This window comes from Caenorhabditis briggsae (assembly GCF_000004555.2).
Source record: "Caenorhabditis briggsae complete genome, chrIV, whole genome shotgun sequence".
Lineage (NCBI taxonomy): Eukaryota > Metazoa > Nematoda > Chromadorea > Rhabditida > Rhabditidae > Caenorhabditis > Caenorhabditis briggsae.
This window is the reverse complement of record NC_013487.2, coordinates 3,404,001-3,416,959: the sequence shown is the minus strand read 5'-3', so window position 1 is coordinate 3,416,959 and position 12,959 is coordinate 3,404,001. Positions and strand designations below refer to the sequence as shown.

Below are 12,959 nucleotides of genomic sequence, written 5' to 3'. Positions count from 1 at the left end.
TTGCTCCTTTTTCTCTGTAACTCTGTTCGCAGACAAGATACAGTATTCCAAATAATACCGTTTTGTAGTACTCGTGGAGCTCTATCATACCTGATTAATTTGGTTCGAAAACATTGATTCTGAAAGAAGTTATGGCAGGGCCCGGCAAAGGCCCGGATTACAAGTATGCTTTTTATGGAAGATATCAAAAAGTGGTCAATTAACAAAATGTGTATGATAACATTATTTACATTTTATCAGTTTATCACTTTTTGATATCACTCACACGAACAGAGATAAATTAGGTCAAAGTTAAAATGAGCTTTTATTACAGGTGTGGTTGAAAATCAACATCAACAAAAGTTATCACTGTTCCAAAACGTCCAATTATTATATTTTCTACTCTCATGTCAAGAACTATCAGTAGTAAAATCTGCTCAGGTTCTTTGTAATATACTTTGTTGTTTCAAATTTTTCATAACTAAACTGTCAAATTCAGAATCTCTGAATCTGAAAATTACTTATGCTCACCTGATATACTCCGTTGTTTTTTCATTCCTTCGATAATAAAACCATGACAAATGAAACCAGTTGACTCCGCCCAAAACTGGAATGATAAACCAGAAAATGAGGTATTTGCCAGAGAAATATCGAAGTCTTCCTTTTCTGAAATATTTTTTGTAAAATTTAATGTGTAATGGAACTAAAAACATTCAATAAAATATATAGACCCATTGAAACCATACCTCTCCAATGCAAAAAATCGATAAATGAAATGAATAGCAATCAGGAACGGTGTGACACCTCCACATCCACATAGGACACCTAAAATTCTAAACATTTCAGGCAAACTATTAAAATTCAACTACTTATTGCAATTTGAGCCGAATCCTCGGAAAACGGCCAGTCCTTTGTGCTCATTATCATGAAGAAGCAGTTTCCATGGCTGTGAATGAACTGGAAATTGAAATTTTGGATTTTTCAGAAAAGAAAAATTTAAAAATCCTCAGAGGATTGGATAACTTATTCCAACCAACCCTGTATCAGATAAAGAAAATTTTGATACCAAAACATTTTTTTCGGTTTCATTTAGTTCGTGTTATTGTTGAAACGAAATTTTGAAATTTCGTTTCAAACATGAATTCTCATTCGAAAAAAAATTCAAATCTAGATCAGAAAACGGCTTCATGATTTTATCATAGACAGAATGATAAAATAAAACAAGTCAAAAAAAGAAATTAATGAGAATTCGATATAACAGACAGATTGCTTTGTAGGAAATTTTTTGAAATTTTTTGAATATTTTGAAAGAGTAACTTTTTCAAATTCTCAAATTTTCATGAGATTTTTTGTTACTGTCTGATCTACGCAGTCGCAGGCTGCCGACTAAATGTAAAGGTTACTGTAGCCGCATGTGAATTTGTGAAAGAACACTCTAATTTTTCTTATCACTCACTGGTCTGACAATCATATCAATGACTGCGAAAAGCATTGAAAACGTTGAGAAATAAATCATCAACGCTTTATAATTCCCCATTTTCTTCGGCGACTTTGTGATTATCAGGTAGATCAAAATGGAATTGAACAGAATGGCAAAAAATAAAGAAGAGCACTGGAGAAGGAGATTCAGTTCGTTGGAAATCTTCATGATGAGTCTAGAACGATATTTTTGATTTAACAATTAGATTAGAGAAATAAAAATTATGTTATTGAAAAGATTCTAAAAAATATGGGCACAATGAAATAGGAGATTTTGTATATCAGAAAATTGTTTGAAAAGGGTGAACATTAAAATTGTATCAAATTAATGGAAATCTAAAGTTTTCTATGAAACATGTCAAAACAGTAATTTTTTGTCAACTTTTTTCGGGGAAACAAAAAAAAGTTTCAAGAAATAATCCAGTTAAAAAAGACTCTCAAAGATTTGAACTTTTGGACAAAACAGCAGAGGCGCCGCGCAGCTACCGACTGAGCTACGCGGTCGCATATATAAGGGGTACGGTAGGAATACTGTTCTTCGTACACCATGACGCAAAAAAGCATACTTGAAAATTTTCGGTTAATGAAAATTCCTTTTTGTACTCGGAAAACGAAAAAATCAGAAAACAAACTAAAATCTCACATATTATTTTCTTTTTTTTTGCTGATACGTCATGAAGAAGATGAAAGTTTATAATTTGGCTCATTAGCAAAATGCTCCAGACCAAAAAATATGTTTTTTTTGAAAAAAAGACATCATTTTTTAAGATAACGAATTAGAGGGTCAAAATGAGGTCTTTGTTTTGAAAATTCAGAAAACTATTTTTTAGTCATTTTGCAACCTGACGTTCTAGAGCCTTGATCAAAAACATTTTTTCAAACAAAAAAAAATAAAAATTTATGTTTCAAAAGATTCATAATTTCATAAATTCAGTCAAGATTCTGAGAAATTCGATATTTCAGTCGTTTATGAAATTCAGTATAATTTTTTCCAATAAATCTAACTTTACGATTTACCAGTGAAAATTCGCGGCTACGCCGCGATTTCCACTGGCCCAGTACACCATAGACATGAAGCGCTCGGTAGTCCATGGCTACATACAACACACTATTATAGGAGCCCCATGCCCTTTGGAGTTATTCAAGTAAATGTCCGAGACGGACACACAGACACACACACAGAAAAGTTTCCTTAGTAAGAAGTAGATGAGAAAAGAAGAGAAATCTATGATCACAAACAATACATGAAAGCAAAGAAAATCGGAAGGAAGCTCTTAGATAATTACAACGTCTACATATGAAAAGGGAAGACGAAAAGAAGGAAAAAACTGACAGAAAATCAGAAAATATGTGAATCATAAGCTAACTACAAAAATTCGGAAAAAAGAAGATTTCAAGGGAAGAGAAAACATATTTTTGAAGTATAGTAGGTGGGACTCTTGGAGGTTTGGCGAATAACATTTGGAATTTTATTTTACTAAACTCAAAAATTTATCGAAACAGAAAAAAAGTTGAAAAATATCATTAATCTAGAAAAGTTTTCCAGAATTTTCCAGAATTCAATAGGTTCATCTTTCCCATTTTTTTGATGGATTACTCTATTTTTCCACTTTTTTACTCATGTTTTTCCTCTTCAATTTGTTCTTCTATTCATAAAAAAGATTATACTTTTTTCTGGACTTTTTTTTGGCTTTTTAATCTCTTTTTTTCGAAAAAATTGATGATTCAGATTGATCAAAAAAACATCTTGAAAAAACGTAAAATTTTCTAAAAAAAGCAACATTCAATTTTAATGAAATTTAAAAAAAAAATTCCACCAGTTTCAGAAATTAAAATTATAAAAAAAGTTTGAGAAAAAATAAAATTGCTGTTTCAAAATGTCCAAAAAATAATTTCTTTAATTGTTAAAAAATAATCGTAGGATACTGCAAAAAAATAGTCAAAATTTTAAATTTTGAAAAAAATCAAATTTTGAAAAAAAAATGAAAAATTAATGAAATTGTTTCAATTTGTCCAAAAAATACTTTCCTAATTGTCAAGAAATAATGATTTTGACAAGACCATATCCGACTTTAATAACGTTCGAAGAAAGTGAAACTTATAAATTTTATGATTTTAAAGGTGATTTTCAGAGGATTTTCGGAGGCAGAGTATGCATTCTACCGTAACGGTGTACAACGCTTAATGTCACTCTGCGTACAGCGGTCGCCCTCATCCTTATGTTTACCATCGGGGTGTGCGCTCTCGTTTCGCCCGCGTGGCTCAGTCGGTAGCGGCGCTGTACCCCTGATCTGCCTGTCATGAGTTCAACTCCTCGAGGGGCACATTAAACGAAATTTCGAGAACATTTTTTTCATGTCTCCCAACCTTCAAAACCCACAATCAATTTAAAAAAAATAAAATTTTAAAAAATGCGGAAAATGTTTTTGAAAAAATATTGCAAATTGCCAATTAAACATTTTTTTAACATTATCTCATTAGGCGACCAAGACTAATTTTAATAAAATATCAAAAAATTGAAACACTAAATTAATACAATTAATTTTTAAAAAATTCGATTTTTCAATGTTTCAAAAGTATTGTATCAGAATCATAAATTCTCGTTTCTTAATCAATTCCAGTTTTCACAATATTCAAAAAATAAAAGTATTAAAAAAATAATTTTCTGACCGGAATTTTCCATAACTTTATTTTTCAAGGTCCATATTTTTTTCAAAACTATTTTTTCAATGTTCGAAACACAATTTCAAACTCTAGTTAAACTTACAACAAACTTGAAACATGAAAATTTTACATCTGATGGCCTAGAAAAACAAAATTTAAAAAACCCAGCCAATTGCACGCTTTCCCTAATATGAACTGCAAGCCTTTTTCTCAACGGAGCGCGGTTGCGCGCGGCGAAAAATTTAATTTTTTAAATTTTGTACTGAAAAACCGGTTTTTAGCTAAAGTTTCTTATTTTTCGCCAATTTTTTTCAATTTTTCGTCCATAGGAATTGTTAAACCGGCTAAAACACACATTTTAAGTATAAAAGCAGCAAGTTCTGACTAAAAATGAAAGAGGAGATTTTTAAGAAATTTTCTAAAAACGGAAATTTCTCAAATTGTTCGGTGTTTTAAGAATTTCTTTTGTTAAACTATTGTAAAGAATTCATTTTTGAGTGTTTCGAACTATTATCCGCCAAATTGCTCTACCGGTCAAAAAAGATATTGCGATTTTTAGAAGATTGCTTAATAATCTATCTCCTCTGGTAATCGGTTTCCAACCAGATTCAGGAAAATTCCGGAGCAAAAATGGCTAGATCTGGTTAGAAAATTGTCCGAATCAGGTTAGAAAATTAGCTTTTCCGGCCGGATCTGGTCAGAAAATCATCAGATCTGGTCGGAAAATAAAAATTTTCCGAATCTGGTTGGAATTTTACTCGAATCTGGTTGGAAAATGCGCGTTCCCGAATCTGGTTGGAAAATTGCCCGAAACTGGTTAGAAACCGATTACCAGAGTCCTCTTTCATTTTTTGTCGGAACTTGCTGCTTTTGTACTTAAAATGTGTATTTTAGCCGGCTTAACAATTCCTATGGACGAAAAATTGAAAAAATTGGCGAAAAATAAGCAAATTTTGCTAAAAACCGGTTTTTCAGTACAAAATTTAAAAAATAAACATTTTCACCGCGCTCCGCTGAGAAAAAGGCTTGCAGCTCAGAATATTCACTGGGGAGAGCGTGAACTGGAAAAAAAAGCTGTGAAATTTCAACGAAAATCGTTTTTTGCTAGTATTCTACAAATTCCTTTTTCTCAATAATTTGTAAAAAATTGAATTTAAGAATATTAGTTTTTTGTTATTGTTCCTTGTTGTTATTGTGTTTGGCAAATTGGCATTTCTTGGCGCCTATCGCTATGCAATTCTCGGCATTTGCGACGTACGTCAATATTGAAATTCTAGAAAACTTCTAAAAAAAAGAAAAACTGAAAAAAAAATTCTTTAAAACATCCAAAAACCCCAATTTTCCATCACAATTCGTCTCTTCCCCCTCTCTCCCCCTGAGCCCCGCCCCTTTCGCACATAAAGCATGGCGGGCGGCGGAACCCGGGAGATGTCGGCCGCTCGTTTACCCCCTACCACCTACTATCCGCATGTGTCTTCAGTCTTCAGTATGGGTCAAATATTGATCTGCAACTGAAAATGAAGAGATCGGGCGATGAAATTCTGTGATTACATCGCACGGCGGGGTGGGAAACGCAATACCTGACCGTCAGCCTCGATTCTGACACAAAGTTGTCTGAAGACTTTTATATAGTTCAGTTTTTATGAAAATGATTTTGAGGAATCGTTTGCAACACATCTGGGCACCTGTGTTAGAATATCCTTTTTTAATTTCCCAGTACTTCATCTTGTTGACTTGGCATTTTGTTGCAAAAGTATTGTCGAATTGAAAAAAAACAACTGACGCCTGCATTGAAAACGATTACAATTTTTTTTCGATGAAGATAGCACAAATTGAATGACAACAATGAAAATTGTCCAAAAATTTTATGGAAGTTCTCGGAAATCGAGAAACTCTGGTAGAACTAATTTAATGAAAATGAACAATATAGCTAGGCACCGCAACGCGAGGGGGCGGAGCCTAATTTTTTTTCTCTTGGGGGGTATCTGGCATGTTTGAAGGCGTAGAACTCGAGACTGGATGGACCGATTTTTATGAAATTTGGTTTCGTTATGTAAAAAAACACGTAGAATCGACTGATGTAAAGCGTTTGCGTTGAAAACCAACGACTTTCAAAATACTCGTGAAAAACAGAAATCGACATGAGAAATTTGGTCTGAAAAGTGTAATAAAAGTCGATGTCGCTTCTTTTTATGATTGTTCTAAATACTTTTTTAGATGTTGAATAAGATGCATTAAGCCATATTTAGCCAGCAGTTCCCCCATTTTTGCAGTAATCCATCAAACTTCAAGCAAAAATTGTGAATTTTTTTCAGCGATGACCCCATGTTTTTAATATCAAAATACTTAGATCAATTCTATGACTGTTCAGATATGCAATTTGATGACATTTGAAAAGTTTGAGCTAGCAAAAAACGCATCCAAAGATGACATGGTTCTAAAATTTAGACGTTTTTGCGAATTTTGACGGTAATGCAGGTCGATGTCGCAGATTTTCATTACATATTCAGATTCTACGAAAAATTTGCTACAATATACATGTTCGAGTTTACTTCTACCTGTTCCCCCATTTTTTTAATATCTCAATTTCCACCTAAAAATGTGAATAAAATGTGTTCAAATCGTTGTTTAGAAAAGAGAGGCAGCGCGTGCTTCATATCAGCTTTTCAATACGCCAACTGTCAGCGCGCGCATGGAGTAGTGGGTAGTGTTTCGGGACGGCGCGCCACCGGCCATGGTTCGATTCCTTGCTGTATCAAAAGTCTTTTTTCAGTGGTTTTCCAAACTTTGTGCAACTTTACGTAACGGTGTATGCACTGAAAACCAATGTTCTTACGACTTACAGTAAATTATTGATTTTTTTTAAATTAATTGTTTTTGAACATATAATTATACCTCTAATCTATAATGGATAGCGGAAGTGACGTTGAACCACCTCCTAAAGTATCGAAAACAGGTAAGAATACTATTTTGGACTCATTTATAATTAAATTTTCCAGAAATTTTGACACCTTCTCGAGCTCAGAAACTCAAGGAACTTCATCTCAGCATTCTGGCCCAATATGGAATCAACTCAGAATTTGAAGTCAGTCGTCCAATGGATGTTGTAAACAACGAAGTAGTCTGTTCCTCGATGGCGCTGAACGTATCAAAGATGGATGTGTTCACGAAGTCGTTGTTAGGATTGGATGGAAACGAGCAATGTGATCTTTCCAAATTCAGAAGAAGGTTGACTTGGATCGAAAATCAGCACAAGATCAATCAAAGAAGGAATAAGGATAAGTCTTTTGAATTTTTCGATCGATCGATGACGGAACATTCCAATTTTCTTGATTTTTTCTTTTTATTATTAGTTTCTGATTCCTTTCCTTCGTTAGTTCAGTAGTTTGTTTTGTAGTTCTTTGTTTTCTGGTGATTTTCAGGTAGAAAAGTGACGAGCGATGCGAACAACCGAAGTTTCAATGGCATTCGCTTTTTAAATCATCTGTTTCTCAAAAATCCAGAGTCTATAATTTTTTAAACAAAATTTCAATTTATAAAACACGAATGCCATCATCGATCGTTCTTCTCTGCTTCTGATCGCTCGCATCGCTCGATACTTCACTGATTTCCGTGTTTTCTACCTGAAAATCAGTAAAATTTAATCATAGTCGTAATAAAAATTGTTTCTCAAACTCATTCTGTTTTTTTACATCTCCATTTTACTATATTTCGACATGCCGGCTGACGAAAACCAATTGAAACTCTTCACAGCGCTATGAAAAACATCACAGCAATAAATCGGGAATTTTCTGCGCCGCACGTTTGCAAAAGGCGTCGCCCCGCCCACCTTGCCCCGCCCACTTTTCCGTGCCCACTGCAACCCCCTCAGAGAAAATGGATGAAAAAGGGGGTTACAAAAAAGGGTGTATCTCGAAAACGGATGAACATTTTCGAAAAAAAATTCGGAATTATACTAATATTGATATGGTGAATACGATAATATAAACAATTCTCAGGAAAAATGAGTTTGAAAAAATCGTTGTGGTGCCTAAATATAGCGAAAATATTGTTCCAATCATTTTTTGACAAACTCCATTACCTTTGTTGTTTTTTCAAAATTTTGAATTTCGTCTCATAGTCAGTTTTACAGAGCTAAGAAAATAACATCAGCTATACTTCTAACGTTTCACGATAAATCTTCTCTAGGAAAACTTTATAACAATTTATCAAAGTATTCAGTTATATCCGATTATCACTTCTCGAAGGTTCCTCTTCATATACTCCAACTCGGGGGCTTCTACATCTCAAGAAGTCGAAGAATTCTGAAAAAAATTTAGATTATTAATGAACTGATAATTCAAAAACAAAAAATTCACAGTTTCATAATGACCATAAGTTCCTAGAGTTTTCTTTTATTGTAGTTCGTCCATGTTCAATTCTTTTTTATCCCATAGTTCAGGAGCCTCAGCTGCTCAGCTGCTAGCAACGCGATGTGTCCAACAATGGGCCCATAAGTTCAATTCCTCGAGGGGTGCATACGGACAACATTTTCAGAGCAATTTTTTTCGTGTCCCCCTTCCTTTAAGCTTCAACTAACTTCAACATTTACCTGTAATAGCATTTCTATAATAATCCACAAAATACAAAGTTGGCAACGGGTCGACAGCTGGATAGAGGGCATAGACAAAAGTTATTGGCGCCGATAAAAATTGACAATTTATCTCAAAAATTGGAAGGATGAAGATGGTCCCGAATGGAATGAATAGAAGGAATACAGGAATTACTGTCTGAAAATTCGGAAGTTTTAAAGCAAAATTCGGAGAATCCATTTTAAGCGTATCATCTCGTTTGAATAAAATTGTACAATAAAGTTGCCAAATAAAAAAATTGAAGCTCTATTTTTGTTCAGTATACTCTGAAAATTTCAGACCAATGTAAACTTTCTGGACTAAATTCGTAGCGCTAAAATGTTGCCTTTTTTTTGAACTAAAAGTTATTAAAGTAAATTATGTTTTCACTACCCCTATTTTCTACCGTTCTTAATTTCTCCCTTCCTTGAAACATTAACCCACCTGAGCAACCAATGCCTTATACAACTGCATTTGTAAATTCTTCGAGTACCCCGTCTCTCCTTGTTTCAACAGCGCTCTAATGATAAACCAACTCTTCCCACCAGCAAATATCACAACCATAAATGGAATCGTCATAACACCCAAAAACAGGCCAAATCCAATGAAACTTCTCTCACTGACTATTCTTGTCCCATTTTTGTCCAATGGATAGAATGCAGCACCCGCATAGGCGCAGTTGTCAATTTCCAAGTCGAAAAAGTCTTTGACTGTTTGTCTGAAATTTGTGGATTTTGTAAGAAATAAGCTTCTTTTAAGCTACTAGAGCTACTAGAAGGACTTGTTAAATCAATCTCTTGAAACGGAGAAATTTAGAATTTCAGAAGATCGAAAGCAAAAAGTTCAAATCTCCTTTATTGATTTTTATAAACTCTTGAGGAGTTGAAGGAATTTTATAAGGTACCGGCTGAGCTACGCGGTCGCAGCTAGAGCCTGCCTGCAGAGGAATGTTGCGGTAGGAAGTAAAATGTGTGAACACCGATTACTGTACACCGTCCCGCAAAAATGCACAAGGTTTCATTTAAAAAGTTCGCTTCTACTTTTTTCCGATGGCTGAGTAACAAACGTATTATATGAAAGACATACGTTGATTTAAAAAAGTAGTTTAATCAGAATGACAAAGTTCACATTTACAAATTTCTTGAAACATTAGTAATTGACGAAGCTGTCAAAAACATGTCTTTCACCTTATATATTCTGTCTTTATTGGATCCATTGAAAACACTGTAAAACACACTGAAAACCAGGCGGCTCCTCCGATGAATGGAATGAGAAACCAGAAAATGAGACATTGGGTTTGGAAGAATCGAAGACGGCCATTCCTGGAAATTTCGAAATTGCCAACCGGTCAGATTAATTACTAAATTTGGTGGAGAAAAAGTTATATGAACGCAGTTACGAAGCATCTAATATTGAGCTATGAAAATGTCGTAAAACAGAAAAAAATAGTTAAATTTTGAAAACAGAAATCTGGTTTTGGAAAAAAAAAGCTGTCGGAAGCAGGGCCGCGGCTTTTTTTGTTAAGATACTTGTGAGATGAGCAGGATTTGACAATCTAGCGGTCCTAGAAATTTTTGGTTAACTAAACGGCCCCAGCCGCGATCGGCCGCAGCCCTCTTTCCCACAGCCTGGAGCAAGAACATTTTACCTCTCCAAAGCAAACAGTCTGTAAATAAAATGAACTGCGATTCCATAAATTGTCATTCCGAAGCATCCACACATGAGACCTGGAAAAAGTCACCGTTAGAAGAACATAATGTTAGTAGTTGTTTATACGATTGTGGTAGTTTATGGTATCCAAATCGTAAATTATATATTTTTAGTTCAAAATGATCCATTACGGATGGCGGAAGAATCAAATAGTTCTTGGGATAAAACAAAAAATTTTAGAATATATCAAACAAGTGTATACCCTCAATTTTGTAGTTGACGCCTTTTTTGTACAAGTTTATCCAAATAAGATGTACTGAAAACTATTTGGAATTGATTAACTTTGACCAGTACTGAAAGTTTTTTCCTGTTTCGTGATCACTGGAAACTTCATTTATCAGTGAATAACTAATCCTCGTGCTAGTCCTCCCCTAAAAAGCGTTCAAACATTTCTCAAGCGTGCTAGCTTGTAAGTCAAGTTTTAAAAAAAGAGCTATGGAAACATAAGTCAAAAAATGAGTGATTTGCTTTGAACCAGATTACCGTAAAACCTGTATTAGAAGGGCCGGCCCTTCTATTTTTCGTGGGGTCCCTAGGGCTGCACTTCAATGGAGCCCTTTAATTAGAGGGGGCACTTGTATTTTTCGTGAGGTTTTTGAGCAGGAAATTTCTATTAGAAGAACAGTGTTTTTCGGGGAAAATGTTGTTTTTTCTACTTAAAATTCTTGAAAATTATTTTATAACGAAACAAAAACACCTATATTTTTATGAAAACAAAAAGCAACAACAGAAAATCAATTCTTCAGTTGGTTTTTTTAATTTGACTTCATAAGACTTCCATCTTCGGACACATTGACTAGAAACGCATAAATTTTCTGCAATTTAGCAAAGGGGAACTTCAATTAGAGGGGGGTGCTTCAAATAGAGGGGCCCTTCAATTAGAGGGAGCACTTCTATTTTTCGTGAGGCCTCTAGGGAGGCACTTCAATTAGAGGGGCCCTTCAATTTCAGTGGCCTTTCTAATACAGGTTTACCGGTATCAGTTATCAGGCGTATTACCACACAAAACATGATGCCTTCCTTGGTTAGCTTCTAAAGATTCTTACAATTTTTCTATTCGATCAGTCTTTGAGGAAGTGAAAACCTTCTAAAATTTTTGAATGTTCTGGAACTTAAGAAACAGGAGTTTTTAATTTTTGTTTGGCAACAAAACTTGTTTTTAATCTTAAAAATTTGTCTGTTTCAATAAGTTTTCAAATACTTTATAAATGTAGAATAGGATGTTATGATAAATATTGTATGACGACTGTTTAACTTTTTCCTCACAAGTTTCTGAAAAAAACATGTAGCTTACAATACTCTGAAAATATTAAAATTTTGTTTTTCAGAGCTAAGAAATTACTAAGAAAAATGTCAAAATTGTATTGCTAGCAATCACATCCAAACATCATTTTTAAAATTAATTGGGATAAATGGAATTTTTGAAACTGTAACTCTAATTGAAAAATTCTATTTTGATTCTGATCACCAAAACAACATTTTTGTGTTTTGGTCTTGATGTATTACGCTGATGAACGCTCCAAAAAACCCTCAAAAAATCAATCGTTTAACTTACAAATCAATATCTCTGCCATCCACGCCGGAATTCCACGACTACGGTAGTCCATGACCATGAAGAATGCACTTTTGTAGGTGTGAATGTTCTGAAAGCTTATCTTTTCCATATACACTGCGCGCCATAATTATGGAGCCACTTCAATTTTTGTAATTTTTTTGATATCCTTGAAAGTTTCAGAATCATTTCCGATGGCAATAAATATCATTTTTGAATTTGAAAATGTAGAGAACATTCAATTTCAGATAGTGAAGCAACGGTTTGAAAAAATGGAAAAATGTCAAAAAATTCAATTTTTCACTGCGCCATAATTATGGAGCCACTTCAAAAATCTTGCCATCATAACGATTTCTTCACTGTAAAAAGCAGATATTCTAATTTTCCATCAAAAATTGATATTTCCAAAGCAATTTCTAAACTAATTCCAGTAGAAAAATTTTCTGTTATAAATGGTTTTGGAAAAATTTTTTACAAAAAATGGAAGGTTCGCAAAAAACAGTTTTTGACTTTTCCAAATTTTTACAGGATAAGTTATGTCAAATTGTTTATAAGAACCCGTAAAACATTATCAAATGCATCATTTAGTTTTTCAAAACATGTAAAGTACTGATCAAAGGGTGCAAATGTAGATATATGAGTTTATTGAAGCCAACTTCAGGTAATTCGAAAATTTAGTAAGTATGACGGGATACATTTGAAACTTCCCACATTTGTTAACCATAAATGGAGCTTTAATTTCTTAATTGACCAGTTTTTATCATGACTCCATCCAAAAAAGCTATTCTGCTCCGACTTGTCGCGAACATTACCTCAGAACTCTCATCTGCAGTTTTCGCTTCTTCGGTTTCCAGAGCTGTATCTCATTTGTATGAATCTGTTCAAAAAAGTTGTCAACTATAAAAATGAAGCTCTTTATTTGTTTTATATTTCTAGAAATTTACAACCCTATACGACAATGTATG

General features: G+C 33.9%; 4 protein-coding genes across 4 annotated transcripts in view; 1 reads left to right on the top strand and 3 right to left on the bottom strand.

Moving 5' to 3' along the window:
* Positions 1-1,627, bottom strand: part of Cbr-str-166 — a gene marked incomplete at both ends in the record, with an annotated part of 7,414 nt that extends 5,787 nt beyond the window's left edge. The window contains 4 exons of the mRNA XM_002632737.1: positions 511-645; positions 726-804; positions 849-936; positions 1,436-1,627. Coding sequence (XP_002632783.1) covers positions 511-645; positions 726-804; positions 849-936; positions 1,436-1,627 — 494 coding nt within the window. The remainder of the gene's footprint in view (positions 1-510; positions 646-725; positions 805-848; positions 937-1,435) is intronic.
* CBG11675 overlaps positions 1-12,959 on the bottom strand; it is a gene marked incomplete at both ends in the record, with an annotated part of 27,382 nt that overhangs the window by 12,742 nt on the left and 1,681 nt on the right. The gene's annotated exons all lie outside the window — the stretch shown is intronic.
* CBG11677 lies at positions 7,030-7,507 on the top strand (the record flags this gene model as incomplete). The annotated part of the gene is made up of 2 exons (XM_002632736.1): positions 7,030-7,078; positions 7,122-7,507. The coding sequence occupies 2 exons, from the start codon at positions 7,030-7,032 to the stop codon at positions 7,505-7,507; spliced, it is 435 nt and encodes a 144-aa protein (XP_002632782.1).
* On the bottom strand, positions 8,344-12,106 carry CBG11676 (the record flags this gene model as incomplete). The annotated part of the gene is made up of 5 exons (XM_002632735.1): positions 8,344-8,426; positions 8,714-8,891; positions 9,357-9,450; positions 10,381-10,459; positions 11,998-12,106. 5 exons carry the CDS (start codon positions 12,104-12,106, stop codon positions 8,344-8,346), a joined length of 543 nt encoding a protein of 180 aa, XP_002632781.1.